Source organism: Fusarium mangiferae (genome assembly GCF_900044065.1).
Source record: "Fusarium mangiferae strain MRC7560 genome assembly, contig: FMAN_scaffold008, whole genome shotgun sequence".
NCBI classification, from domain to species: domain Eukaryota; kingdom Fungi; phylum Ascomycota; class Sordariomycetes; order Hypocreales; family Nectriaceae; genus Fusarium; species Fusarium mangiferae.
Window position 1 is genome coordinate 700,697 of NW_024573928.1, and position 27,994 is coordinate 728,690.

Consider the following 27,994-nt stretch of genomic DNA (forward strand, 5'->3'; position numbering starts at 1 on the left):
GAGCGACTGGTACTGGTGGTTCTCTTGTGATCGACCCGTGGGCTGATGTGGAGCGATGAGCAAGCAGCAGGACAGAGCCAGGTGGGTTACGCTGCACGACGAACAAGAAGCTTGCGAGGCTTGCAAATGGCAGCAGAAGGCAACGATCAACGACCCTTGGGCCAGGGTCTTCCTAGTGATAGTCGACAGCGAACGACAGAGGCTAGAAGGTATGTATCTAACCTGTCTCGTCTTTGCGCGACGAGGCGAGTTGGTACTTGGTAGTGGGGGAGGTCAGATCAAGTGACTCTGGTGATACAAGGCGAGACTGGGCAAACGGGTGTATCGGGCTGGGCTCTATTTGCGGTGCCACTGGTGAGGGGCTTAGTCGTCGGTGCAGCCCAGATTAACAGCGTCTCTCTCTTCTTCTGTTCCTTCTTGCAGCCAAGCGTAGGTACCGGTACCGAATCGTGAGTTGATGATGACGGGGGGCGACGCAATGCAAGAAACCGGGCAGCTTAGGGGATACCAGAAAACTACAGACGTGAGAGCGGCGATTGGTGGAGATGGGGGCGGAGTACTGCAAAGTACATGTACAAGAGTCGCCCCAAGAAACAAATCGAATGCAAGAAATATGCGCTGTAGATTTTGGTTCTTTTAGCTTGTGCGTCGTTGCGCCTGTGCTTGTGTCGCAGTTGATGATGGATGGTGAAGAAAAAAAAAGTCTAGCAAGTCTCACAAAAGGGAGAGAGGCCAGATTTGGGTTTCTAAATTTGATGATCTGGACCCCTCCGCTGGTTTAATCTCAGCCAAGAGCCGCACGGGGAAATGACAACGCCTCTTCCAGGTTCATGGCCTGACAATTGGCAATTGAAACCTGGGGGAATGTGTCAGACTGTTCTAGCGGAATATGGTAGGTAATTAAGGGGTCTCCAGGCGCTAAGAGTTGATGTTGTAGGATGTCTCTTCAACTCCAACTTTGAAGCTATAGATCTGGAGTATATTGAAGATTGATAACTGGAACTTTTGCGATGAAAACAGTATCAGTTGCGTTCAAGCCATTATCGTAAACCTTTGACATCTTGCTGGGAAAAAGCAAAGCCAAGTCAGGTATTAGGCTACATCATGAAGTTTGTCAGTGTTTTCATGGTGGGTATATCCAGAGCCACCTCAGACCTGTCTTAGATCATTTGATACAAAGTAAGAACCAATGATCAAAAAGAACTGGAGTTAGAAACCCGTAAGCTAAGTCACGGTCCGTTGTCAGACGATTGTTGCTTCAAGCTCCGGCCCCTCTTGAGTGGAGGTTGACGATGTTATCATGACTAGTAGAGCCGATGGACCACCGTAGACTCTGATTGCTCGAGGAGGCTGTAGCCCAAGACTACCTATAAAGAAGCTTAAGATCTTATAAGTACAGACCGAAATGAACTTGATCTCATTATAGTTCTTTGATGTCTCGATCCTAAACAATGGAAAGGCTAAGTAACTTCGCATAAGTTTACATAAGTTTAGGGTACGTCCAATTACTCGGCTCCCTTTCAACTCAAATGTTTTTAGACTGCACCTGTTTATACGATTGGCTTCACTCACCCTATCCCAATTATCATTCGTTGATAGGTTATCAAGAGCTTCAGTATGAACAGAGCGTCTAACGAAAAACAATCAGACCACCTAAAAGTTCTTTTGGGCTCAGATACTGTTAGCATGTTCCATGCTGAGAGATCCTTCGGCTTATAAATGCAAGGATTCAACGGCAGTTGCTCGTTCTCACGCAGCATAAGCACTTACACAAGATGATGACTGAACAAGCCTAAACACCGACTGGAATCATCGCGTCCTATTTTTATTGTGTCTGTAAGTGATTACACTCGAGACAAATATATCAACAATATTCAGCTGTACAGCCGAGGCGATGATGAACGAACCACCTCAACACAATGATTCCAAAAAGCATGATTACCTAATCCCAAAACCCAGCGCATTGCATCATCGCATTTTTCATGGTCGCCGAATTAATTCCACTCAAACGCCCATGACAAAGCAAACTCGCCTTTCACAGCCCAGCATTACAGCCCAGTACAGCCAAATCAACCTCTATCTGACGTAGAATAAATACCTCCACCCCACTTTCCATTCCCCTACATCAAAGCCATCTCGTTCTCCTCTATGAATTTCTTTAGATCATTCTTCACTCGCGCAACAAGCCCAGGCACAATGACTCAAGCATCTACCAAGGTTCAGCAGCTCATCGACAACAACTCTGTTGGTACGTTATCTCTCTGTTTTTTGCCCCGCGTTGGGACCCCTGCTAATGACCCCTCGTAGTTGTCTTCTCCAAGTCTTACTGCCCTTACTGCAAGCAGACCAAGAAGACTCTGGATGAGCTTAACGCTGAGTACGAGCTTCTCGAGCTTGATGAAGTTTGTAAGTTTTACAGTTCTCAACCATTGTATTAAACAACAGTCTCTAACGCCTTGTAGCCGACGGTTCTGCCCTCCAGGATGCTCTCGAGCAAATCTCTGGCCAGCGCACTGTTCCCAATGTCTACATCAAGCAGCAGCACATTGGCGGCAACTCCGACGTTCAGAGCTTAAAGGCTGGTGGAAAGCTTGCTTCCCTGCTCAAGGAGGCCGGTGCCCTGAAGGCGTAAGAAACATCAAAACAAATGTCGGACACGTTGGGCTAAGGGCACATGATGCTTTAGTTCCAAGCTCTAGGCATGTTTTTGTAGACCGTATGCGGCATATAGATATCGGTTGCACCTGAAGATTAGACGGTATTACAAGATGGGTGGATGACCCAGATGAGTTGAATTCATGACCCTTTACAACGACTTGCTGGCTTGTGCCTAGTGATACATGGCTTAATTTCCGTAATGTACATCTTTTTGCTGTGGTTTGACCCTCTCACAAAACCTGGGTGGCGACAGTGCCAACAGGTCTTTCAACAAACTCCATGACGCCATTGATAATGTTCTTCCTGGCCTCCTCTGACGCAACCTTCTTACCAGAGAGGTAGTTGAGCCACAGCAGCCTTGAAAGTCGCTCATCCTCGACAGTTCCCAGTGTGGACTTGACAGACTCCTTGCGAGTGCCATCAGTGTAAGTGATGGTCAGCTTTCCAGCAGCATCTCGGACAAGAAGTAGTTCGTTCTTCTTTGCTACGAGACCTCGTTGGAACAGGATCTTGAAATGCCTCATAGCATTTCCGAATGTCTCATCGTTATACTCCGGATTATGTGATGAGCGAGCTTGAACAGCCCTCACAAGGCCGTCGCGCATATGAGGGAAGTCAGTATCTCGAACAGGGGTGATGCGGAATGCTGAGCGGCATCCAGCGTCCTTCAGAATCGAGTTCCATGTCTCTTCACCCTCGACAGGATCCTGGAGTGCCTTGCGCAGATCTTCCTTCTCAGAAGGAATCAGTGTTGTGGCTAGAGGGTTAATCTTCTTGACCAGATAATGCTGGAGCTTCTCGATATCCTGGGTAGCAACATAGAAGCCCACCACATACACCTCGATGCCAAGGAAGGTCACTGTCCGTGTTCCCAGCCCAACCAGTGTGAACTCTGTACCATGCTTGTCCGTTACAGTGGCAGCAATTGGACCAGCGACGTCTCCTGCCGCTCCAGCATCTTCAACTTCTAACCTTCGAGGGAACAATTTGACGGTCTTGTTGCCTGTAGGAACAACCTCATTCCCATCTTCATCGTGAATAACCACTTTTCGCTTTTCGCCCGCCTCAGTCTTGAAGATTTCTGTCGGAACTTCCGTATCGCATTTGATAGCAGCCTTCTCCTTTTCTCCTTGGGCCTCAATGGCCTTCTTCAACTTCCATGCTGTGTAGACGAAGGAAACAATGCCGGCAATGGCACCAGCAGCTAGAAAGGCGGTGCGGTTCTGTTCGTAATCTCGTCGCTTCGAATTAAGCTGATTAACATCGAGGTCATCGGTCAGACGGCTCGATCGCTGGGAGAAAAGAGTCCTTTGGGTTGTTCGAGCGATGGCGCATCTTGTGTGGGCTGATGCGCGAAGCGCAGGGCGTAGAGTTGAGGGACGGAACATCGTGGCGCTCGCGACGCAATGTCGAACAGACCAATGACTAGTTACTTGAAATAGCAAAGTCTCCTCAATCAACTACACCAAGAAAATGAGCTTGGTGATGGTCTGAGTTGCTAGTCAGGTACGTGGAAGAGTTCCATAATACGGAACGTACGGGTAAACCTAGTCCGAGGAAATCCAATGCTTGCGGGGACCCACAAAACACATCGCCAAGATCAAATCCATCTACGTCAACGATGCCATCGTGAGGGGTGTTACCCTGTACCTTGGGTTTCAGAAGATCGAGATGCTTCAAATGCGATGAGATATCACGGGAGTGGGATGGTCAGAAGATCTGTGTCAGTTTTGAAATACTGTAATTTTTGGACGGTTATCCAATACACTAGCTCTAACGCCTCGCTCTCAGCTTCTATGTGATCAGGTACCAGTTGAAACGTGTATCAGCGTGACTTTTGTGTCATGTGAAACTCAATCATCAAGACGGAGTCATTGACGAACCTAATTGCTGTTCCTATCATGCAAACGTAGCAGAAAAGGCCTGCATTATTTTCTATCCTTGTCACAGATACAGTATATGCGTTTACTTGCATCTTCATATCCATTTATCATCGCGTAGTCTATTAATGGCTCAAGCCACCTGCACGGCGGGTATTGATTCGTCCTTTCAACCTTTCAACCTCAAATTAGAACATTGAGCACACCTCCTTCATGTACCTGATCCCATGTCAGTCATCTTCCCCGCAGCAACAACAGATAGACAGACAGACAGACCAGAAAGACATGTTGGCTGAGGCGTGAACCAGGCACGCGGTTTACTGAAACATCAATCATTCCTCGCATTGAACCTGACTCCACCAACTCACGCATCGTCATCATCATCAACAAGAACAAGACCAAGATCAAGAGCAAAACAAAGACCCGCAGACCCCAAACCCCTGACCTAACCAGTCCTGCCATACCAGAGAAACCCCACTACGGACATCCCGCCCGACTACGACGTAGGAGGAGATCCAGATTCTAGGCTGGGGGATCAACTGGCCTGGGCTCACCCAATCCATTCTCTATCGGGTTCAGTCTCAAGCTCAGCGCTTGTAAAAAGGGCCATCGTAGCGCACGACAGCGGCACTTTTACAGGGGACGCGGCTGAAACCAGCAAAATAAACACAAACGCCTCTTCGATCCATGTCTCTGGTCCATCCCCTCTTCCTCGTGGATACTTGTGCTTCTTCATCATTTGGCTGTGTCATCAGTGCTGTCTTCCTTGCTTTTTAAGTACCGCAGCCGCGCCCAACCTGACCCTGGCACTGGCAAGACTGGAGCCCAGCACCCAAAAACCTCCGCCCCATTTGGCTGCCCTGCCTTAACTTATTACCTTACCTTACCAACAAAGCAAAGCCAACAAACTCCCAGCGCCAAAACATCATCACCCTCCTCGCAGTCGCGAAACACGGCTTTCGGGTACGAGAAGGACCTTTTTGACCTATATTCTTATCCACGCATCCTCCGATTGCACGCTGCTTGCCTGCACATATCCGCTGTTGTCCCTACGATAAACAGTCATCCGCTACCGCTACCTCTACCGCTGCTTAAGAATCACCCTTGTGATCCCTGAACTCCGCCTGAATCCTGCCCAAACACCGAAAAAAGCCACACCGAAAGCGCTTCTTTGATTGTGTTTGCGTTTTCATCTGAAGCGCTCCTCCCTCAACACCGACAATATGGCCGCTGCTGCCGCTGGCCCTGCCTCTCGGCAGAGTCCTGCAACCGCCGACGAGCAGGAAGATTCTCGATCGTCATCCTCGTCAACTTCCCCCGCGCCCGCCGATAACGAAGAGTCTGATTTCTTTCTTGGAGCCAATGACTCCCAGTCAAGCATCGGAGTCCCCAACTTTCAAGATATGCAGGTGGAAGATGCTTGCCAACCGCCCGTCCATCGGTTGCCAAACGAGATTCTCATCAGCGTGTTTGCCAAATTGAGTTCCACCTCGGATCTGTTCCACTGCATGCTTGTCTGCAAACGCTGGGCTAGAAACACAGTAGATCAACTCTGGCATCGACCAGCGTGTACGAGCTGGAAGAACCATGGCAGCATTTGCCAAACGCTGCAGCTCGAGACACCGTCTTTCAGATATCGCGACTTTATCAAGAGGCTCAACCTCGCCGCCCTTGCTGACAAAATCAGCGATGGTAGTGTTATGCCGCTCGCAGTCTGTAGTCGGGTGGAACGTTTGACACTTACGAATTGTCGCAACCTCACCGATTCCGGACTTATCGCCCTTGTGGAGAATAGCACCTCGTTGCTGGCACTCGACATTTCCAACGACAAGAACATTACCGAGCAGTCTATCAACACCATCGCCAAGAACTGCAGTCGCCTTCAAGGACTCAACATTTCTGGCTGCGAGAATGTCTCCAACGAGAGCATGATTAACTTGGCAACAAGCTGTCGCTATATTAAGAGAGTAAGTTACGATGACCTATGCAGCTTTGGACGTTGGCTAACTCAATGCAGCTGAAGTTGAATGAATGTAGCCAGCTCCAAGACGACGCTATCCACGCCTTCGCCGAAAACTGTCCCAACATCCTCGAGATCGACCTCCACCAGTGCAATCGCATTGGTAACGGCCCTATAACTTCTCTTATGGTCAAGGGCAACTGTCTCCGAGAGCTACGGCTAGCAAGCTGCGAACTAATCGATGACGATGCTTTCCTGACTCTACCCCATGGACGACTATTTGAACATCTCCGCATTCTCGACCTGACATCCTGCGTGCGTTTGACAGATGCTGCCGTCCAGAAGATTATTGATGTCGCACCTCGCCTTCGCAACCTTGTTCTTGCCAAGTGCCGAAACATCACTGATGTAGCCGTTAATGCTATCTCAAAGCTTGGTAAGAACCTGCATTACGTGCATCTGGGTCACTGTGGCAATATCACCGACGAAGGTGTCAAGAGATTAGTCCAGAACTGCAACCGCATTCGATACATAGATCTGGGCTGCTGTGTCAACTTGACAGACGAGAGTGTGAAGCGTCTTGCTCTGTTGCCCAAACTGAAGCGTATTGGACTTGTGAAATGTAGCTCTATCACGGATGACTCAGTTTTTCATCTCGCAGAAGCCGCATTTCGCCCCAGAGTACGACGAGATGCCAGTGGCATGCTCGTTGGCAATGAGTACTACGCTTCGAGTCTCGAGCGTGTCCATCTGAGCTACTGTGTCAACCTTACTCTCAAGGTTCGTCACCTCTTGTTTCCAGGATTGCCATTACTGACATTTCACAGAGTATCATGAAGTTGCTCAACTCATGCCCTCGATTGACCCACTTGAGTTTGACTGGAGTTGCCGCTTTCCAGCGTGACGACTTCCAGCCATACTGTCGACAAGCACCCCCGGGTATGTTTACCGTAGATTCTTGTTTACTGCTGCTGACCTGATGACAGAGTTCACTCAACACCAGCGAGATGTGTTTTGTGTCTTTTCCGGCACTATGGTGTCCAAGTTCCGTGACTTCCTCAACACTTCACCACAGTTCGAGGAACTATGGGACATGCACAGCTGGAATCGAACAGCAGTCTACCCCGGACAACGGCAACGCACTTCCGTATTGCAGCCAACAGCCACTGCCGGAGATGGAGCCGACGATGAGATGGTTGACGATGACAACGATTTCGAGGGTCTGGACGGCAGCGAGATGGTCGTGGATGCCCAGGCACAGAATCCGGCCAACGGCAACGGAACGATAAATCCTAACGCTCTTATGAACCACGGATTTCAACAAGCTATTCCCGTACCGCCTCCACCTCCTAGTGTCCCAACAGGTCAGCTCCCTCCATTCTTTCCGACATTCGCCCGCTTCCTGCCTTCATCGTCACTCGCACGACAGGAACCAGGATTGCTTGGGCCAGCTTTTATTCAGAACAGCATTAACAACATACTAGAAGGCGGATTACCACAGCATACCACTAGCCAAGCGAGCGCAGCACCTCTTGGACATGGGCATCCAGGGAACGGGGAACCCTCGACCGGCGCAAGCACTGCGACTATCCACCGACCTCAAGAGAACGGTGACCAATCTGACGCCATGAACTGAATGACCGACACTTTGCTTTAGCTTTAGAAATGACACCACCGGATTCTTTTCGTTGTTCACTTCCCTGTTCATGGTAAGGCTGCTCGACCACAGCGAGAGACACAACTGACAGCCACCAGCATTAGATTATACACGCTTTCGCTCACGTACGCAATGGCTAGAGGACACAGGAGTGTATATGGAGTTTTGTGTTTAGCATGCCGTGATTTTCGGCGACAAACGACTTTTGACGGCAAAGACCAAGATACCACAGGACAAAGAAGGAAGCGGGAGGCATGACAATGAGAACCCACGTGCTTTGGTTTTAAGCCCTTGATAGGAGTATAAAGGACCCCTGAGGAAACGGTTTGTAGGGGTTGTAATTTATGACAATCAAATATCAACGGCCAATGGGTCTATATGCTTAACCATTATTATGCGAGAACCATTCTCGAATTATTAGTGAGAAGTGATATGTGCTTATAGTGGACTTGTCAACGTGGTAGGAACAGCTTCAGGAGGCATTACAAAAGGGTATATTTAACTCTAAACTTAGAAGCGAGTGACGCTCAAGATACACAGCACGCATCTTCCACTGACAATTTGAACCACCCATATTTCACTAATCTCCACTTTAAACCTTCTCCTGACTTGTTCGGGCACTAGCATCAGAATGAGGATGTGTGCTGTCAGCCATGTGTCGAGTCATCTCAACATAGTCATACGCAAACTCGCCCAGCTGGCCATCATCGGTGCCGAGCTCCTCCTCCTCTGGGGAGACACGAAGGGAGAGGCCAGGGATGAGGTTGAGAATGAAAAGGAGAATGCAAGTGAGTGTAAAGGACCAAGCGAAGACGGCAAGAGTACCAGCGATTTGGTAACCCAGCTGAACAAAGTGACCGTCAACCCAACCAATAGGGTCGTACTCTCCACCGTCGAGAGCGGCAATGGTTTTGCTTTTGCGAGTTAGCAGTGGTCATTTTAGATGAGAGAAATAGGGAGACGTACGTTCCAAAGATGCCGGTAAGGATGTTACCAACCATACCACCAATTCCGTGGATGGCAAAGATATCAAGACTGTCGTCAACGTTGATGAGGAACTTGACCTTGGTGGCGAAGTTGCAGAAGATACCACCGCAGATTCCGATAATGACGGCAGCCCAAGGCTTCACGAAACCAGCGGCAGGGGTGATAGCAACGAGACCAGAAATGGCACCGGAGCAGAAGCCAATGGTGCTCCACTTCTTCTCGAGACGGTAATCGAGGAGGATCCAGGCAATGGCACCGCACGAGGCAGCCAGGTTGGTCACGTAGCATGCCATGACTGCGCGGATGTTCATGGCAAGAGCAGAACCTCCGTTGAAGCCGAACCAGCCGACCCAGAGGAAGACCGTGCCGAGAACAACGTGGGTGACGTTGTGAGGGCGGTAAGGAAGACCGTTGTTGTTGGAGTAGCCGGTACGCTTGCCGAGCATGAGGGAGTAGGCGAGCGCGCAGGTTCCTGATGAGACGTGGACGGGACCGCCTCCAGCAAAGTCGTAGCTGGGAAGGTTGAAGAGCCAGCCGTTGGCGTTCCAGGTCCAGTAGGCGATGGGGTCGTAGACGATGGTGGACCAAAGGAACATGAAGACGATGGCAGGGAGGATGCGTCCTCGATCAGCAACGCAACCAATGGCAAGGGCAGGACTGGTGATGTTAGGACAATGGACTCTCAAGTTCTGGAGAGGCACTCACGTAATGGCAGCGAACATGCCCTGGTACAGACAAAAGAGAATGTCAGGGAGAGCAGAAGAGCCATTGGGCTGAGCGAGGGTGTCCATGAGACCAAACTGGGTCAAGTCACCGAGGAATGAGTTTCCAGTTCGCGAGAAGGTCAAGGAGTAACCCCAGAAGAACCACTGGAAACTGATGACCGCAACTGATATCATCGACAACAGAATGAGCGTCAGAGCAGACTTGCGACGGGCAAGACCACTGTAGAAGAAGCCGACGCCGGGAATCATGAGAAGCACAAGCACGGCGCTGACAGCGAGGAACGTCAAGTTGCCCGTCTAGACATTGTTAGACAGCATCACACAGTGAGGTGCATCTGGAAAACCTACGTCGTAGAAGATGTTGAGATCATGCACATGGGTTGAGTAGCCATAGTCGGCATGATCAGTGGTGCCATTGTAAGGAGTGGTCATCTTGACGAGACTTCGCTTTGAGACGCGGGTTCTTTGATCCAAACCTTTGCGCCGGTCGAACCTTTTCAGCTTCAACTTAAGCTGGGAAGAATGGAGTGATTCGAAAGGATGAAGAACCCGGGGCCACAGGGCTAAATATGTTTTGACTCACTGAGCTTGCGACGACGGCGACCAGGACATAACGAACGTGGTGCCAGGGGGAGGGTATGGCACATAAGTGTGGGGGATACTTGATAAGACGCCCGTAGCTTAAGCAGCAATAGGAAGGATACTCCACCACATGTTCGGTTTGGACTTTGGTGAACCCGTATTTGGACACGGAGATGTCACACGGGTGTTGATGCTCAGGTGCCAAGCTGAACTAGATGATGATCCTCCACGATTCCAAGACTTTGTTCATGATAAGCTTGAGAGGATGATCCTGTAACAATGCGTTGACGTTGACTTGACACAACTCGTTTGCGCCAGAAATGAAGTCGTGGTTGTGTAAACGGTCCCCTGTATGGCTGTTCCTGAGTCTGGCACACCCATCGCTGCTTATCACACTTAGCATTCCGATCCGGTTGTATTGGGATGGACGCCACACCCAAGCTTAAATAGGCTGTGCTGATAAGCACCAATATCCCTATAGGACCTCCGGATTGCAACCTCTGCTTGGCAGTTGGCCCGCAATGAATATCTCCTCTTGGCCTAATTGTAGGCATTTGACTCCTTTGATGCACGCCGGGAGGGGAAATTGCTGTCGATATCGGCAGTGTATCCCGGCCATGCTTACTGAGGAATCAGAGGATTTCTATGTATATCCGGACGGCCGCAATGGAAGTTCTAGTGCTGAGGATGCCATGCTGATTCGCTATTGTTAGACTTATTTTAAGCATTTTAAGCTCTTGAGGTGTTGACTCTGACACGTCGGAATGCGTCCCAAGACCAGAGTTACATGGCGAGAAAGTTTCAAGCATAATGAAGCCTCGACACCCTCTTGTGCGAACTGCACTCAATATTGCGCTTCCCCAGACGCGCCGCATAACCGGCCAGAGTTCTTATCTGACATTGTCCTCAAGGTTGCCGAATTCCAGGTCGAACCGTTGAAGGAGGTCGAATAGAGCATGTCTGATTGGACGTTTCCTTATCTCTTGGCAGCTTCGGTGGAGCGTCTAGCGTCGAGACCCCGGACAATAACCAGGACCCTTGTCTCTGGGAGTCTGAGTGTCGTGTAGCTCGGCCGATACTTGATAAAGATAGACACGCTCAAAGCGTGAGCGTTGGAGCCAAATTTGGCGTGAAGTTGCTGTCTGTTCGAGGCTGCTTATTGTTGAAACTTCGTGTGTCTGACTGTGTTGTGCGAGGTACTAAACCTCCTCTCGGGTCAAAGGATCACCGGTTTCACGTTGAATATGGTTGTGTTCCATTCCCAAAGATCTGGTGATAGACATGAAGAAAATAAGCATATCGAGTCCACATGGGCACACGGTCTTCAAGTAGCCAAGAATTGATGTGATTGACATCGTTTCCCCGGATTCTCAACTGTCAAAGATGCTTTTGCGCCCGCAACGCCCTAGATTGAGCCTCTGTTGCGCGCGTCAGTATGCGAGTCGCCCGCTTACGACGATAGATATGATCAGGGACCAATGTATATAAGCTGGACCTGCGTCCACTACGAGTTGGCAGTTTCTCGAAGTCTAAGCTTACTTCGACGTTGAACATCTTCAACGACTCTGTCTGGAGTTTCTTGGTATCGACCTTCGCAACCATCGTCAACCGCTTGAGATATCCATCGGCTCCCACTCAGACGATTGTTCTTCGACCGAAACGGCAATTGCTGAATCATTTCCCGAGAACGAGCAGGCCATGGGAACGACCGGATTGCAGTGCTTACCAACACTCTTGCATTGCATGCCTTATCAGACAGCAAGGACACCGTCAAACTAGGCATTTCGTAACAGTTTCAGCTCATTTCAGCTCATTTCAGCTCGAAGATGTGATATCAGAATACACCACGACGCGATAACCAGCTTCATGTGATGGTACGATCCAAAGGCCATTGGACAAGTCGAATTGTGCAAATTGCCCATACCCTTGGCATAGATAAGGAACTTAGAGAAGTTGGAGTGCCGGTTGTGAGCTAGGTCGCCTGTGGCGTCTTTAGCGTAAGATAAGGGATCTCTGCATACCTTCAGGTAGGACACTCGGCAAATATGCGACGGATGTGCAATTCGGGAGACTCGTAACTCAGAATTGAGTCCGGCGTAGTTGAGCGGTTTGATAATGGGAGGCAGAATCGGATTTCGGTGCATGCGTGGTCACGTAAACGGACGCGGAACTCAGGTATCTCAGTTGGGTATCTCAGATAGTATTTTGGCATGACTGGACAAATGTCTCCGATGCCATACTTGACCGTAGACAACTAATGTCCATTTTGATTGCTCGTGACCTGCTTCGACGTTGGTCTGAACACGGAGCTGTAAAGTAACTGTTCCAGGCTACATGCATCTTGCTTTTCTTGAGACAAAATGCTATTACTGGCGCACCCGGATTCCGATGTTGCATCGTCGCAGTTGGTAGGACCCTGTCCAGGCGGTCGAATCATGTCTTGAGCTCAGCCTTCCATTCTTTTTCCAGCTCAACAAGGCACTCGGCAACTTTCCATGGCGCTTCTTCTTCTAGAATCCTCCTTTTGTCGCTTGATATCCGATCAAGGACGTAACGGCTAACGGTCTCGGGGTCTCTCTCGGCTGGTCTTCCAATCCCAACAGCAATTCGTACAAACGGCGACGTTGGGTATTTATTTTGCGAAAGAGATCCCTTGACACTTTTGATACCATTGTGACCTTTGTGACTCCGGTCCCACGCCGTGAGCCGCACAATGCCCAAGTCCTTTTCGAGTTCATCGTGAACAATCACTAGACTGAGTGATGAGGGGTCATGTTGATTGGTCATTTCTTTCCACACCTTTGCAACAAAACGTCCGGAAATGTTCATCAGAGTAGGCGATTGAACCAAGGTGTATTTTGGACCTTGAGATACCAGGCATGTCTGATTTCCGAAAGTCACCTCTCGAAAGGAGGGTTGCCGCAAGACTTGAGCAAGGCCATTGAGAGCGAAATGACCGGCAGAATGTAGACTTTCGTATTTGGGCAAGGGATTGCCTAGACTGACAACGAGGAAGCGGGGACTGAACATCCTGACGCGGTATCCAATATCCAAACGCAGATCAAATTCTTTCCTCCCAATTCAACTCAGGCCTCCACGCGCAATCACGTGCATCGAATTGCAGAGCTCAACACAGCCCCATCTCTGACGTCGATCAGCCGATTGGGCTGCCAGGCACTGTAGACTAGTGTGGCTGAGCTCCAGTTTTGTCGTCACTCTATCCCCAACTTCCATGTTTATTGCCTTCCAACTCCTGTGCAACTTTACAACGATATACCCTCGAGCGTATTTGAGCCGTTTCGTCGAACTACACACATAGACGAAACCAGTTAATTCATTTTCTACCAGAAATTCTTTCAATATGTCGTGGGCGGGTAGGACAGCCATCACCCCGCAATCCCGAGCAGAGGGGTCTAATATGAAGCAGGGTTTAAGAAGAATGTCAATCGCGCGACGACGCAGGTGATGATGAAGACGGGTATGCGCTTCAGATGAAACATTCAAGTGTGGAGCTGATTGCGTTGCAGGGCATGTTGAAAAGACGAACGACCGTGATTACGAAGTCGAAGAGAGGTCAGCAATTAATTGCGGATCCATTGGAAGACGACATCTAACAGAAACAGACGATTCAAGACTATGGAAGCTGCTGCTTTGCGACTACAAAAGGAATCAAAGGGATATCTCGACTCCCTGAGAGGTACGCTCATGATCTGCGACACATGAAGCTCGATACTAAAACCCGATCCCAGCCATGACCGCATCGCAAATGCGAATCGCCGAGACGATAGATGCGTTCTACGGCGACTCAGGCGCGAAAGACGGTGTCAGCAGAAGTTACAAGCAGGCCGTCGAAGATCTGGACGCCGAAACCATCAAAGCCCTCGATGGCCCCTACCGAACAACCGTTCTCGACCCCATCACGCGGTTCTGCGCCTACTTCCCCGACGTCAACGAGGCGATTAAGAAGCGCGCTCACAAACTGCTCGACTACGATGCCCTCCGCGCAAAGGTGAAGCGCCTCGCCGAGAAGCCCGACAAGGACGCCACGAAGCTGCCCCGGACCGAGAAGGAGATGGAGATGGCCAAGGTTGCCTACGAACAGCTGAACGAGCAACTCAGCACCGAGCTACCCCAACTTATCGATCTCCGAGTGCCGTACCTCGACCCCACTTTCGAGGCTCTCGTCAAGATCCAGCTGCGTTTCTGCGCAGAGGCGTATTCGCGCATGGCGCAAGTACAGCAGTACCTAGATGCTGACACCAGAGATCAGTATGCCGAGGGACAACTAGACGCCAGAGTGGAGCAGGTGTTGCAGGAGATTCGGGAGTTGAGCATCAGTGGCACGGTCTAGGCTTTGGGTTGGCTTCTACAACTTATTCCGGTTGGGGGAACGGCGTATAGGTGCTTTCTGCTTGTAGATACTTGCTAACGTCATGAATATCATGCACAAATAGACATAGTCCATTGCGGGCTTATGGAAACGCATCCTTGTGTGCAGACCACTGTAATTCTACATTATTGGGCTTTTGTGCCCTGCCTCTCGGGCAAAAACTGTGCAAGCACTAACTATTGGGACTGCTCTAGCCTGTGACCATGTAAACGCTGAAGCTGGAGCGGTTGATAACATTCCCATAATCCCGAGACCGAAAAGTAGTTGCATATCGTGGGACCTCTACTCTGTATCAACTTCGGACTCCGACCCCGGAGACTCTGACTTCTCAGACTCTGGAATATGAGAAACCGACGTCACCCGCTCCAACTCTGCTTGCTTTGACTTCTCAGATTCGCTTTTCTCTGTATCGGAGTCCCCGGAGGCCTTCCCTTCCATAGGTCTAAATGGCTTCCCTCGCTTTCCTGGCCTTTTTGACACCCTTGACCCCCCAGATCTAGTCGAGGCCTCAGATCTCTTTGAATCTTTAGATATTTCGCTCTTCAATTCCTCAGCCTCAGGTTTCTGATGCATCTTGGACGACACCTAGTGTCCAATATTGAGACCATTTCCTGAGCCGAACAAATCACTCAGACTCAGCCTCTTACCCATCGCCTGCATAGCTGGACCAGCCTCGGGACCCTGTGTCTCAACTGGACCTGCCGACCGTGCAATTTTCCAAGCTTCCTGGATTATGGCAGCGTTTACTTCTCGTGTTTCGTCCTTATCGTTGTGAATCCACACTCCCAGTACCTTGTCACCCTCCTGCCATTCACCCTCGACCTTCATAATGACGAGCTCCCCAGACACCTCTGCATGTGTGACCCGCGAAAGGTCCACGATCACGTTGTCAAGTCCCCGTCTGTTGAGAACAAACACGCAGGCTCGTGGTCGCTGGCCTGGATCCTCGGGAAGTGGACTCTGCGCGCAGACAAACATGGTCCCTTCTACTCCTGATTTCTCCCAGCTTTCTGAAGCGCTGTTGAATGTGTAGATGACAGCGTTGGCGGCTATACTGAGGATGGTATGGATGGAGGGGAGGTAACGTTGGAGGACAGAGAGATTAAGCTCAGTATTAGTGCGTGGAGGTGGTGGCGCATAGTCGGCATGTATGGCAGCGGCATCGGATTCATAGTCTGAAACGGCGGGGATACGATTTGACGGTTGGCGGCTATGGCGAGCCTTTCGTGGTGTTTGGCGGCTCATGATAATTATTGTTGTTGTTTGATGTTGGGCCCGATAAGTATGTGGAGACGTGATCGCTAGTTGGAAATAGTCTTGTCACAAATGATAGATCAAGGCCGATGGGTCATGTACGTATGATATCAGGGCCTTAGAAGATGATCGTGTGATCGACAGTTGGTTGTGGTATGCAGATTGAAGTTTACTCTTTGAGAGGCACGAGTGCGCATGCTTGGGCTGGGCTTATCGATAACGCGCAAGATGACGCTGCCGCGGGGCGCTGAACTGGACCCTCCTAAGGTTCCTACACCACCATTTTAGACTACGGTAGCAGCTCGACGTCATACGTTTAAGCTGAGGTTTATCTCCCTTTTTATCCCTTGTTCTAATTAGCTCAACATTCTTTTGGTGCTCACACGACCCAAATATCCCTTGCGTTGCCTTGCCTTGCGCCTACGGTAGAGCTAGGTTGTTCGAAGCCATGATCTAGAGAACTACAAATCGACCTCCCCGCGATATCTCGAGACGGCGCCGTGTATATAACTCGTCTCTCTCGTCCAACACTGTAGTAACGGCGTCCATGGCCGACGAAAATGACCAGTCCCCTGGTTCTGAACTGGGGGATCCCACCTCGACGACGCCTCAGTCTCTAGCTAAAGCTGTTCATGCCCGACGGTCCGAGTTCGTGCGTCCACACAGCCTAAAGGTCAAGATCGGGACGTGGAACGTTGCTGCGTGCACGGGTACTGATAAAGACCTCGCAACCTGGTTCACAGACGGCGAAGGCTTGGATCAACAATTGACGTCACTGAATCTCTCACAAAATAGCGCCGTGGAGACGGATGACAAGGACAATGGCAGTTCGAAACCGCATTTGACTGCCGGGGGTGATATTGGTCTTTATGTGCTGGGACTCCAGGAAATTGTAGACCTCAACACGACCAAGGAGTATATGAATCGAGCAGTATATACGGACACAAGTGTTATGGACAAATGGAAAGTGGCATTGGAAGCAGCATTGCCTAAAGGTTACGAACTTATCACTGCGGAACAAATGACTGGCTTATTGCTGCTGGTTTATGCTTCGCCCGAAATTGCACCAACTATTAGCAACGTCAGTACCAAACAGGTTGGTACGGGCCTGCTAGGCTATTTTGGAAACAAGGGGGCCGTGACGACGCGATTGCTGCTTGGCGAAACAACTCGCATGGTTTTTATAAATAGCCACTTGGCTAGTGGTGCTGGCTCTTCGTATCTGGACCGGCGATGTTGGGATGTCGGTCAGGTTCTCTCACGCACTCAGTTCGACCCAATCGTTCACTCAGGCGTTGAGGAAGATGAGGGCGAAAAGATTGGAGATGAAGATCTTGCATTCTGGTTCGGAGACTTGAACTTTCGACTGGATGGAATACCTGGCGACGATATCCGACGACTGCTCACGCTGCATGCTAGAGGTGAATATGGTGCAGACGAGGACTCGAAGCCTCTCGATGAGCGAGGTGTTATTGTTATGAAGGGTTCGGACAGCGATGATGAGTCTTCTACGAGAGTATCGCTACATTCGCGGGAAGAGAGCTTTGATACTGCGAGCGATCTACCAGACCCTGACAATTTCCCCGAAGATCCAAGCCAGGATCCCACTTCTCTACAGGCCACCATCGATTCACTGTTACCACATGATCAATTACGAAGAGTTATCAAGCAACGAAAGGCTTTCCATGATGGCTGGCAAGAAGGGCCAATTACCTTTCTACCAACATACAAATATGATATTGGTACAGTTGGCCTCTTTGACACAAGCGAGAAGCAACGAGCTCCAAGCTGGTGTGACCGTATCTTATTTAGGACACGAAAAGATAAACAAGATTATGAAACAAAGATTAAAGATGAGGAAGAAGCGAAGAAGAAAGATGCAGAGATGAAGTCCAGAGGGCTCGAAGAAGACGAGGACGTGCTGTTTAGTTATGACCCCGACGCTGACGGGGAGGATCCAACGTCATCAACTGACACTTTGGGATACGATGAGTATGAGGAAAATGATGACCTTGAAGCCGAGGAGCTCGTCACAAAGGAGGGCTTCCATGACCGCATACACTTGGAGATCTACGCCTCGCATCAGCGCATTACATCGTCTGATCACAAGCCCATCACTTCTATCTTCACGCTCGACTACGACGCTGTTGTACCAGAGCTCAAGGCCAAGATACACGCAGAAGTGGCGCGGGAACTAGACAGGGCTGAGAATGAAGGCCGGCCAGGCATTACGGTTGTCGTGGAAGGCAGTGATGGCAATGAAGAGAATATCGTCGATTTTGGAGAGGTTACACCCCTCGAAAAGCAGATCCGGCATCTGACGGTTGCAAATACTGGCAGTGTACCGGCGACATTCTCGTTCGTGACGAAGCCCTCGACAGAAGACGGTGATGATGCTATCCCTGTATGGTTGAAAACCACATTCTTGTCAGCAGATGAAGAGTCTCAAGAGCCATTGGGTGAAACAGTTACACTCGACCCAGGAGAAACAGCATTGGTATTACTGGAGCTCAAAGTCTCGGCCATTTCTCACATCCGGGCATTGAACGAAGCCCGCGCCAAGATCGAAGAGGTCCTGGTCCTTCGCATAGAGGACGGTCGGGACCACTTCATTCCTGTGCGCGGAATCTGGCAACCCTCGTGTGTTGGGCGCTCTATCGCAGAGTTGATAAGAATTCCTGACGGCGGTATCAGAAAGTTTGTCGAGAGGACGGGTCTCAATGGGGCGATTGCTTACGACTCGGACATTCATTGCTCAGCGCCGAAGGAGCTCTTCAAGCTTACTGAGGTGGTACAGACGCTTGTTGAACGAAGTCTAGCTGAATCAACAATGCTTGAGGAGGAAGTGCTGCCACGGGATCCTGGATGGCCCCTTGAGGCGTCGACGTGGAGGGTTGGAGAGGCGGATATGCAGGATGCAAAGGTCAAGCTTGTGTCTGCTTTGGACAATGATGCTTCTCTTCTTGATGCGCTTCCATTGGAATGGCCTGCGTCGTTCAAGTTAGAAGCCGTCTCATCCATCCTGCTACTCTTCCTCGAATCTCTCACGGACGGTCTGATCCCTACTCAACTCTGGGCCAAGATCTCAACATCATTGCCCAACGTGACATCCCTACCCATGACCGCTTGGTCCGACACCAAGACACAGATCCTGGACATTCTCTCATCAGCACCCAACCACAACATTGCATTCGTCTTCCTTACAGCTACTCTCTCCCGCGCTGCATCAGAACTCACCCCCGTGACGAACGAGCCAAAAGGCGGTCTCTCCCGCCGCCTGAGCTTCCGCCGCGGCAACGCAGAGGACGAAGACACCAAGAAGCGCAAGATGCGTGAACGTAGATATGCCGAGATAGTAGGGCCTTTGGTCTGTCGTGTAGACGAAAAGGAAAAGGGGTCGAGGGATCGAGCGCGGACTGTCGTGGAGATGTTTATACGGCGGGATGAGGGAAGCTAGAAGCGGAGGAATCGCAAGATACCGTGGAGCATCTGAGGTTCACGGGAGGGTTAGTATATCTGGTCTTTGGTCTTTTTGAGTATTATACCAGCTTGGCTTTGTTTCGATGTATTCTTTAGGGGTGAACAGGGATACAACAAAGGGATTAGAGGATGTGGCTTGAACAGTAATGACGTTGAACGTGTGAACAACAAAGATTAATGGACATTGTACATTTGATATGCAGTCTTTAGGCTCTTTGCAGTACAGATTCTAGTTGCTTTTGCTGCAGTTTCTTCCCCACTGGCAGAACAGCAACGAGGCAATGCGCTGCTCCCTTTCGCCCAAGATATCAGCACCATATGTTGTGATTACTAAGACTAAATTGATATCCCATGACAGGCATCATATTCCTTTTACTGTTTTTCTAGAAATCGAAATGGTTTAGTGGCTGTTGAGGTGATAAAGGCGAAGTGGCTGCTCCAGGCCTTTGCTCCCACTCCCGCTACGGCACTGCCATGTCCCCCCTCCAGCAGCACCAAGCCCCCAAGCGTGCCATTGTGCCTCTGTAGCTCCAAAGAACATGCTCTGTAGACAATAGAAGTTCTGCTCTTCGTTTGTCATGCCGTTTTACATTCTCGTTTGCCGTTTGCCGCTGGCGTTGGCATCACATTCAGGAACTCATCTACTCTTTCCCTCATGCCCAGCAACTCGCTTACAATAAGTGTTTGCTGGCTCCCGTGACCACTTCTGGGCGTGTAGTCATCTGTACCTTATCGATAGCTTTCGAATCAGTGCTTCTGCCCTTTTGTTGCTCCGCGGGGCTGTAAACGTAATCTCGATCTTCCATGCGTTTGCAACTTCGCTCTCCTCCCACAAAAACTCTCATTTCCCACCTCCCCCTCCAACTTTGCCTTTTCCCTTTCTTCAAAACAAAAATCCAAAAAAGAAAAAAAGACGAAGATCATCTGTTAGAACACAGTTTTGTTCTCTATATTTTTGAACGTATTACTTTCGCAACTTAGAGCTCCGACAGTCTCATTGCCGCCTTCTCTCGTTGATCAGGTATTTGTGCTCTCCTCTTGCTCGACGAGAAGTGTTTAACCTTGCTCCAGACACATTCAAAGATAACTGTGGCCTGTTTTTCATCATGTCGCTATGGGAACTGAGGTTCCATGACACGGCCAAGTTGCCGGAACCTGTTCGACGAGCTGCCCTTACAAATGGGCACAAGCAGCTTGATTTCCTCCTTGGTATTCGAAATCAAGCTATTCCATATGCTTCATCTGAAGACATTCGCATTTACGCCTCTTTCGTCCAACTTCCTCCGACAACCCCTGATGAGGCCGAGAGTCTCCGCAACATCTCATCGGAGTAGGACACTGATGATGATGAAGCAGGCTCGGACTCGTGGGAGCATGGTTCAGATGGTGATAGTGAAGCTACCACCGAGCACGAGTCTGGCCAAGAACAAGAGAACGATGACGAGGACCCCTGGGATGCCCAAGCTGCAGCAAGCGCTACAGCCGTGGACGAGGCAGACGCCGTTGACTCGCAAGACCACACTGGATCTGACGAGCACGCCGGAAACGCCAACCCAGCCGATGCTGAGACCGCCGTGGATGAGACCTTTGATCATGACATGAAGGTCCTTGCTGCAGCTTTACCTAGCGCTTCCACTCAAGCTCAGGCTTCTACCACCAACACCTCGACAGCAGAGAGTTCGGTAACTGCCAACAACTTTCTTACAAATGATATCGGAAGCAGCGGGGGACATAGCGATCAGTCTTTGGGTGAACCCATTGACGTCGACCCCCCGTCACCAAACAACACCCAAGGCACCATCACCGATGGCACCAACACAGATGACAACCCAGAGGGCAATAGCCCGAAATGGCTCACGAATACGCCCAGTACTCCCTACAACAACGAAATGGCTGCCTCTTCCAGCAACGCAAATAGTACAGCGGAGCAGGAAGGCAGGGAGGCAGACGCCGACTCTGTCGGGGAGGTGGAAGACCAAGCCGTCCAGCCCAACAACATTCACGCCCCTATTTATAGGCGACCAAGTACCCTCCATGATACTCCCCCGACTTGGGCGGATGAGTACAAAAAGTTCTTCGACAAAGCCTTTGAGATTTGGAGTATCTTTTACCACACTCGCGCGCCTAGACCCCTCCGGGCACGACTCGGAGATATGCGTACACACGACGCGGCCGTCAAGCGGTACAACCTCATCAACCTCGGTCTCTACCCTTGCGTCACTGCCGGCCATCTCATTGAGCTGAAGCGTCGTATCGACGACGTTTCCCACTTCTGTGATTTTCTGACTTGCAATATCATGGAGATCAATCTTGCCAAGAACCTGAGGAAAGATGTCATGTACACCTATCCCTGCAACTCGCCGCTTCGACTGCGTACCAAAGGCCTCGGAAGTTCTCTGCGCTTCGTGACCCATGTAGACGAGGGCTGGGTTGACCCGGAGGATAACTGGGGAATGCCTCCTCCCCCAAAGCAGAGAATCCCCATGCAATTCCATCCATCACAGAATGCGTCTTGGTAGAAAGTGGTGGGAATCTTTTGGTTGGTTCGGGGGATAGAATAGGACACCACAAGACACCGACACAGATTTAAGAGAGCTTGACCACGCGTAGATGGCACCAGAATTTTGTTTTGAGTTGGTTTGGCGTACGGGAACATCAGGAACATCAGGAACCACAGCGAGCTTAAGAGCGGCGATACTACAGGAAACAGAGGAGAGGCTTGGAGTCAGCGGATTTTCCGATTGGATCTAGGTATAGATCAGCGTATCGCTTGCATAGAATAAAGGCTACTTAGAATACTCTATTGTGGTCTCCGTGTAGAAGTGTATGTTTATTTGGGTCTATCGATCCTGGGCGTTGTACCGTTTCCCGACCCTTCCACCATTGGAAGCTCTTCGATCGTTGGCAACACTAAAATTCATATAGCAAAATATTCGTATCGGTCGTTATTTTATTGAATCAAGCCTCGTATCGTATGTTCTCGCCGAGTGTTCGGTTCGGTTTCGCCCTTAGCCGGCCGCAGCGACAGCCGTGGTGACGGACATGAACGTTGACTTGGGTTCTGGCTCTCTCGTATACGTCGGATGTGGGCACCACTTCTTCTCAAACATTTGCGATACCCAATACAAAGAATGGTCCCAATCGTACTTGTCCTGTTCTCCTGCGTAACGAATGGATCCGGCGTCGTGTTGGAGAGTAATCTTTGGAACTACACGGTCGGTTAGCACTAATATGCTGTATGGTGGAGTTTTTGCCATCGCAGACCTTTTCCGTTATCCCTCTTGTATTGTTTCCATACCAGAAGGTGTTTCTTTACCGCTGGGTCCTTGAGATTCTGTTTCACGAGGCGCCGATCCTTGGGTGCCAGAGTCTCAAAGTGGTCATTTCTTCGTTCACCATTAGTGAGGCCTGACGACCGAGTAGTCGGCCACTGATCGTAGTTGTAGTAATGCCAGTGGATGAGAATATTATTGCAGCTGACATGGAGTCCCTCGACAAAGTCTGGGATTGAGTATCGCAACTGTTACGTTAGCTATGTCCTTTGAGGGTCGAGGTCGCCATACACTTGATCCATAGTTAGCTCTTGCATGCCGGTACCGATCTGCTGTCATGCGACTCGCTTCGCGTAGTAGTATGAAGACGACGAGGTAGATTGTGAACCACCATCGATTCTTATCCTGGCTGAATAGCCAATCGATATCGCGTAGGAGCTTCTCCTTGTACCGCTCGAGGACCTCATTATAATTGAGGGTGTCGAATTGGGCGACTACCATGCGAGGGACCGACACTTTGCCGTAAAGAGGGTAGGATTTGTCTTCGGTTTCGGGGAGCATGCCTAGAGTTTCGTTGCCTTCGATGTAGAGAGAGCCTACAGTGTGCTCTGGGCGGGATTAGAGTGGGACGCAATTGAGATGGGGTCAAGAGGAGCACTTACGGATGGCGCACCAGAGGATAAAAAGGTTTCCAAATATCTCAAGCTCTTTTTCATCGTCCCTCGAGAGACTTCCGCTGGATTTGTGTTCATTCTGCAAAGGAGTCAGCGTAGGGCAAGGATCGTGTCGAGACTCAATTGACATACGTGGAGGTCCAAATAGCGAGCCACGGCCGTGAGGTACGTTCTGGTGATGGGCCCTTCTCCAGCTTCTGATTCACTCTCCTCTTGGATAGTGTGATAAAAGGCTGGGAGAGCATTGTCGATTGTGTATTGTCGAACGCTTTCGGCCGTGTCGTAGATGTTTTCCAGGCAGTAGTTGGCCAGTTCCTTCTTCTTGAACGTCTCCTTCCCGAGAAGGCCGTCAGTCCAATATCGGGCAGTCACGTCCCCGTCGATGGGTCTGAATCGCACAACGTTCATGCGAAGAGGTTTACCACAAAGATTCTGTGAGACTTCAATCGTGACAGCAACTGTATCGAGTCGATCCCCAATATCTCGCATTTCGATGCCCGCCCATCGTCTCGTGAGTTTGAGCCCGCCGCTTCGATAAAGAACGACGTCGGCAATTCGGAGTCGCGAGCATGGAACGCGATGGATTGTCTTTGGCGACGACTTGGAGACATTCTTGCATGTTTTGCATTGTCCTTCTGGGTTCTGCTCGTCTATAAGGCACTGTTCATTTCATGTTAGTGTGACCAATTGCAGGAGAGGGAATGTGTACTTTGATTTTCTGGAACCGACAACGAACACAGGCGCTGATCTCTCGTGTGAACCGTACAACCTCATGTTCCTCCAATGTGAGGGGACGTTTTCCAGAGCTAGTTGTTTCGCTTGGGGAAACGATGCTGTTTGTTGAAGATGATGGAATATCCAAAATAGGCGACCCTGTTTCGTCTTCGATTTCAACATTAGTGTCGCGAGAGTCCGAGATATACCCAATCTCTTCTTCCGACACCTCGCCGTCGTCGCTTGACTCGTTCTGGGGACTGGCCTCTTCATCTGAATCATCGTTGTCTGAAGAGGACTGAATACGGTGCTCCCGACTGGACACGGCCGAGGGACCAGCATGTGTCTCGAAGCAGTCCGGGTCCGAGTGATCGCCTAAAATTTCGTCTAATTGTCTAAGAAGATCATTGTCTACATCGGACTCTTCATTACCTTCTCGATCTTCCGGCTGGACAATCCGTGCATCATCATCTACTCCACTGCTCCCACTGAAACTGCAACATGTGCCGTCAACACTTTCAGTATCGTCTTCATCGCTTGTTGCAAAGGAATGATTGGGTTCTGGGGAGTGCGCAGTGGCGAGGGTGCGTCCAATGCCATTCGGGGGGGTTCCTGGGCGGCTAACATTATCATGACCTGTATCCGGCGTAGGGACATCTTCAGCAACCGCCCAAACTTCAAGATCCGAATCCTCATCTTGAAATCTACTAGCAATGGCCTCATCTCTTGAGCGCGAACCAGTGATGGGCCTTCCAGGATCGAGAGACAGCAAATCATTGAAATTGTTCTCTAACTGGTCAAGGGTGTCTGAGTGATCTGAGTCGTCGTCATCATCAGAGTTCCGACCGAGGCCAACCTGAGCTTGGACTTCTTGACTCGGGGAGTCTCCCAGCGTATCCGGAGAGAATAAAGAGCCAGGAACATCTTCCGCACCCCTCCTCAAGGGCAAGTCCAACCCCAGCTCTGTCCTGTCCGTCTGTAGGCGGCCCGCATCGTCACCAGGTGGAGAGATTAACTGGTTGCCATTGACTGAACAAGAAGCTTGTTCATTTGAAGAAGTATGAGAACAAGTACCTTTGTCCAGAAGAGATACTTCTGGTGGGGGCTGGCTCTGGAGTGTCTGACTCGAAGGTTGTCCAGAAGCAGGACCCGAGGACTCGCTAGAGCTGCAATCGGAGTCTGGAGCTGAACTCTCGGGGCTTAATCCGTGTCCGGATGAGAGTGTCGTATGCAGAGGAGTACCGTGACTTCCATGGCGTGGATTTGCTTGTCCAGATGATATTGAGAGAGGAAGTTCGGGTGATGAAAGCTCCTGAGGAGGACTCCCCAGGCCCTGAACGTTCACAACATTGGCACTCCCACCAGGATACACACCCCCTGTGTAAGTGCCACTAGAAGTGGCATTGTCTGACTTGGGGTGTCTAGGTTGCTGAGCAAAGTCTGGCGATACGTTGGACTGTGACGAAGAGCTTGGATCCTGCCGGTTTGCACGCCCAGGCTTGGACACTGTTCCCGACACACGATCTTCCTTATCTACGTAACCGTTAGAACTGTGTCAGTGCCACTGTCGAACCAACACTCACCAGTATCAAATCGCTGTTGGTTCAAGCTCAAGCAGTGACGTTTTCGTTTCGGCCCAGCGCCCGTGCCCGTATTCTGCCGCTTCCGAGTTCTCTGGATCGACCTGTTAGAAGAAAGTACCCAAAATATTTAGACAGGGTCAAATGAATCCATGGCTTGGAAACGGGGTCCCTTCAGTTACACAGCATCGAACCGACACCCACCAACAGGGCCTACTGCACAATTCTCACAGGGGTGCCTTTAGGCGTTGTTCCTGGCGAGCAAAATTGCCGAAGCTGGTAGGCATCCTTATTGCAAAACGTTACACGAATTGAGGCCCGACAACTGAGCTGAGCTGGTGGAGTCTGGTTCGTTCATCTTCATCCTTTCTCACTTACGTGGATGTCAGCTGGACGAGTAAAATTCTCCATTCTGGCACCTGGGTTCCAAGACCCATGAAGCGCAAGGTCCCGTGCCGACAAAGTTGTCGATTGCATGCACGCCCTTTACCGATATGCCCGATATTGGGGATACCGCTGGCTTGTGAAGCACAAACTCGAGTCACACGACAGCTCGGCAGAGGTGGTGAAGTGACAACGCAGGAGGCAAGATTGCAGCCTCCCTGAGGGAACGTGCCCTGGAATCACCCACTCGTTGCCCTCGAAACCCGGTCTGAAGGGGGATGCAGGGGCATCGACGTCTACCAGTCCCTGGCCGTTGTGTGAGACATCCTTGAGATAATCCTTGCTCGCAGCTGCAGCTTATCATCTTGAGCAACAATCCAAAATCCCAACAAATCAGTATAAATTCCACCATTTTCTTCTCACAAATGTGAGGTTTTACAAAACTCATGTCTTCTAGTGTTTAGACCAACTCGTGTGGGTTATGGTTCAAGCGTCGAGATTTGCAGCGAGGATTGATCGTCCCTAGTAAGGATTGGATTGGACTTGTATCCCTGTCCAAAATGTTTAGCCAATCAGAGACACGGCAAGGGGTCTTTACGGACCCATAAAGCTCGTCTTCTGTCCTCGCCGGTCGACTTGAGTGGTCAATTGGCACATACTGTGGGTTCATCTGGCACGCACTACGCATGACCCGTGCCGAGAGGTCATGGATTGTGACAGGAGGCTATTCGAAATAGCCTTCTCCAGAGACGGACGGAGCAACGTCATACTAGCTATACGAGCAGCTGGTCTTATCAGGCACTACCAAAGTTTAAATGGCATTGAGTGCGTGTCTGTAGCTGCAAGGTGAGAGGAAAGCCACATTCGTGGAACACAAAAGGCAATTGGAGATTTCAAGAACAATATCAAACACAATCACATCCTCAGAGCCACCCAAGCAAATCCCCCGTTCGTGGGGGTTCCATTTTCAGAGTACGACAAGGTTCGAATTCTCACGTGAAAGCGCTGAGACATATTATGGGGTAGAAAATTTGACAGCTCGACGATCAACCGCAAGTTCGTGACCGGAGAAATTCAAACAACACGAAAGTGGATAATTAAAGGGCGTGATCGAATGTCTGAGACACGGGTATTGAGATATCCCATGACATAACAGGGGCCAGTAGGATCGTCAATCTCGAGAGATTGTGCCGAGACATCGAACCAGAACGTCAGCACGGCCCGCAACCGGCTGTTTCTTGTCGACGATATACACGATGTCACATATGTGTATAGGAGTCGAGATCTGCGGGCTTGGAACAGGTCATGTTTGTGATTCACTTCGGCAGTTGATGGAGACGAAGGCCGAGACGAGGAGGATACTGAAAAGGAACTATGTAATCTCGCAAAGAGTCGGGTTTCTCTCCAAAATGGAAAGGATCGTGAGATTTGCTTCTGCTGGTGTGACCTAGAGGCTTCACTTTTCTAACTGTCGGATTTCAGCAAGGGAAAGGAAATGATCTTACCGTCTGTTCTCACACAGGGATAACGGCTAGCTTGGGGCTAATACAAACTTCAAGCCATTCCCGTGCTTATCACTTCTTTAGTAGGTTTGGTTTGCCGAGAGGCGTCGATTCTGGCTTCAGTACTTTCTTGTCATCGAGATAATTTGTTGTTCGTCGGAGAGGCAGCGGTTGAAGTTGCATCGCTCCGATAGTTTCCAGGCAGGTTTATTAGAGGTTGTAGTTCGGCTGACACAAGTACAAGGGCAGGGATATGATATTGGCGTCATAGTCAGAGGACGCCATAGGTGATAAT

General features: G+C 50.2%; 10 protein-coding genes across 10 annotated transcripts; 5 read left to right on the plus strand and 5 right to left on the minus strand.

Annotated features, from left to right (window-relative positions):
• Window positions 1-2,196: 2,196 nt before the first annotated feature.
• Window positions 2,197-2,632, plus strand: FMAN_11188 (putative glutaredoxin; the record flags this gene model as incomplete). The annotated part of the gene is made up of 3 exons (XM_041833971.1): window positions 2,197-2,248; window positions 2,308-2,406; window positions 2,463-2,632. The coding sequence occupies 3 exons, from the start codon at window positions 2,197-2,199 to the stop codon at window positions 2,630-2,632; spliced, it is 321 nt and encodes a 106-aa protein (XP_041684281.1).
• Window positions 2,633-2,888: 256 nt separating this feature from the next.
• Window positions 2,889-4,046, minus strand: FMAN_11189 (uncharacterized protein; the record flags this gene model as incomplete). The annotated part of the gene is made up of 1 exon (XM_041833972.1): window positions 2,889-4,046. One exon carries the CDS (start codon window positions 4,044-4,046, stop codon window positions 2,889-2,891), a length of 1,158 nt encoding a protein of 385 aa, XP_041684282.1.
• A 1,715-nt stretch (window positions 4,047-5,761) lies between these two features.
• FMAN_11190 (uncharacterized protein) lies at window positions 5,762-8,134 on the plus strand (the record flags this gene model as incomplete). Its single annotated transcript, XM_041833973.1, has 4 exons — window positions 5,762-6,505; window positions 6,556-7,278; window positions 7,326-7,437; window positions 7,485-8,134. The coding sequence occupies 4 exons, from the start codon at window positions 5,762-5,764 to the stop codon at window positions 8,132-8,134; spliced, it is 2,229 nt and encodes a 742-aa protein (XP_041684283.1).
• Window positions 8,135-8,747: 613 nt separating this feature from the next.
• Window positions 8,748-10,299, minus strand: FMAN_11191 (putative ammonium transporter MEPa; the record flags this gene model as incomplete). Its single annotated transcript, XM_041833974.1, has 4 exons — window positions 8,748-9,069; window positions 9,122-9,799; window positions 9,848-10,164; window positions 10,216-10,299. The coding sequence occupies 4 exons, from the start codon at window positions 10,297-10,299 to the stop codon at window positions 8,748-8,750; spliced, it is 1,401 nt and encodes a 466-aa protein (XP_041684284.1).
• Window positions 10,300-12,882: 2,583 nt separating this feature from the next.
• Window positions 12,883-13,479, minus strand: FMAN_11192 (uncharacterized protein; the record flags this gene model as incomplete). The annotated part of the gene is made up of 1 exon (XM_041833976.1): window positions 12,883-13,479. One exon carries the CDS (start codon window positions 13,477-13,479, stop codon window positions 12,883-12,885), a length of 597 nt encoding a protein of 198 aa, XP_041684285.1.
• Window positions 13,480-13,810: 331 nt separating this feature from the next.
• FMAN_11193 (probable cytoskeletal binding protein) lies at window positions 13,811-14,800 on the plus strand (the record flags this gene model as incomplete). The annotated part of the gene is made up of 5 exons (XM_041833977.1): window positions 13,811-13,823; window positions 13,877-13,927; window positions 13,977-14,022; window positions 14,073-14,146; window positions 14,199-14,800. 5 exons carry the CDS (start codon window positions 13,811-13,813, stop codon window positions 14,798-14,800), a joined length of 786 nt encoding a protein of 261 aa, XP_041684286.1.
• Window positions 14,801-15,424: 624 nt separating this feature from the next.
• FMAN_11194 (uncharacterized protein) lies at window positions 15,425-16,084 on the minus strand (the record flags this gene model as incomplete). Its single annotated transcript, XM_041833978.1, has 1 exon — window positions 15,425-16,084. The coding sequence occupies one exon, from the start codon at window positions 16,082-16,084 to the stop codon at window positions 15,425-15,427; it is 660 nt and encodes a 219-aa protein (XP_041684287.1).
• Window positions 16,085-16,640: 556 nt separating this feature from the next.
• On the plus strand, window positions 16,641-19,550 carry FMAN_11195 (uncharacterized protein; the record flags this gene model as incomplete). The annotated part of the gene is made up of 1 exon (XM_041833979.1): window positions 16,641-19,550. One exon carries the CDS (start codon window positions 16,641-16,643, stop codon window positions 19,548-19,550), a length of 2,910 nt encoding a protein of 969 aa, XP_041684288.1.
• Window positions 19,551-20,679: 1,129 nt separating this feature from the next.
• Window positions 20,680-22,092, plus strand: FMAN_11196 (uncharacterized protein; the record flags this gene model as incomplete). The annotated part of the gene is made up of 2 exons (XM_041833980.1): window positions 20,680-20,881; window positions 20,930-22,092. 2 exons carry the CDS (start codon window positions 20,680-20,682, stop codon window positions 22,090-22,092), a joined length of 1,365 nt encoding a protein of 454 aa, XP_041684289.1.
• A 489-nt stretch (window positions 22,093-22,581) lies between these two features.
• FMAN_11197 (uncharacterized protein) lies at window positions 22,582-26,224 on the minus strand (the record flags this gene model as incomplete). Its single annotated transcript, XM_041833981.1, has 8 exons — window positions 22,582-22,781; window positions 22,838-23,093; window positions 23,137-23,453; window positions 23,508-23,598; window positions 23,652-24,179; window positions 24,229-25,766; window positions 25,817-25,907; window positions 26,192-26,224. The coding sequence occupies 8 exons, from the start codon at window positions 26,222-26,224 to the stop codon at window positions 22,582-22,584; spliced, it is 3,054 nt and encodes a 1,017-aa protein (XP_041684290.1).
• Between the last annotated feature and the right edge of the window lie 1,770 nt (window positions 26,225-27,994).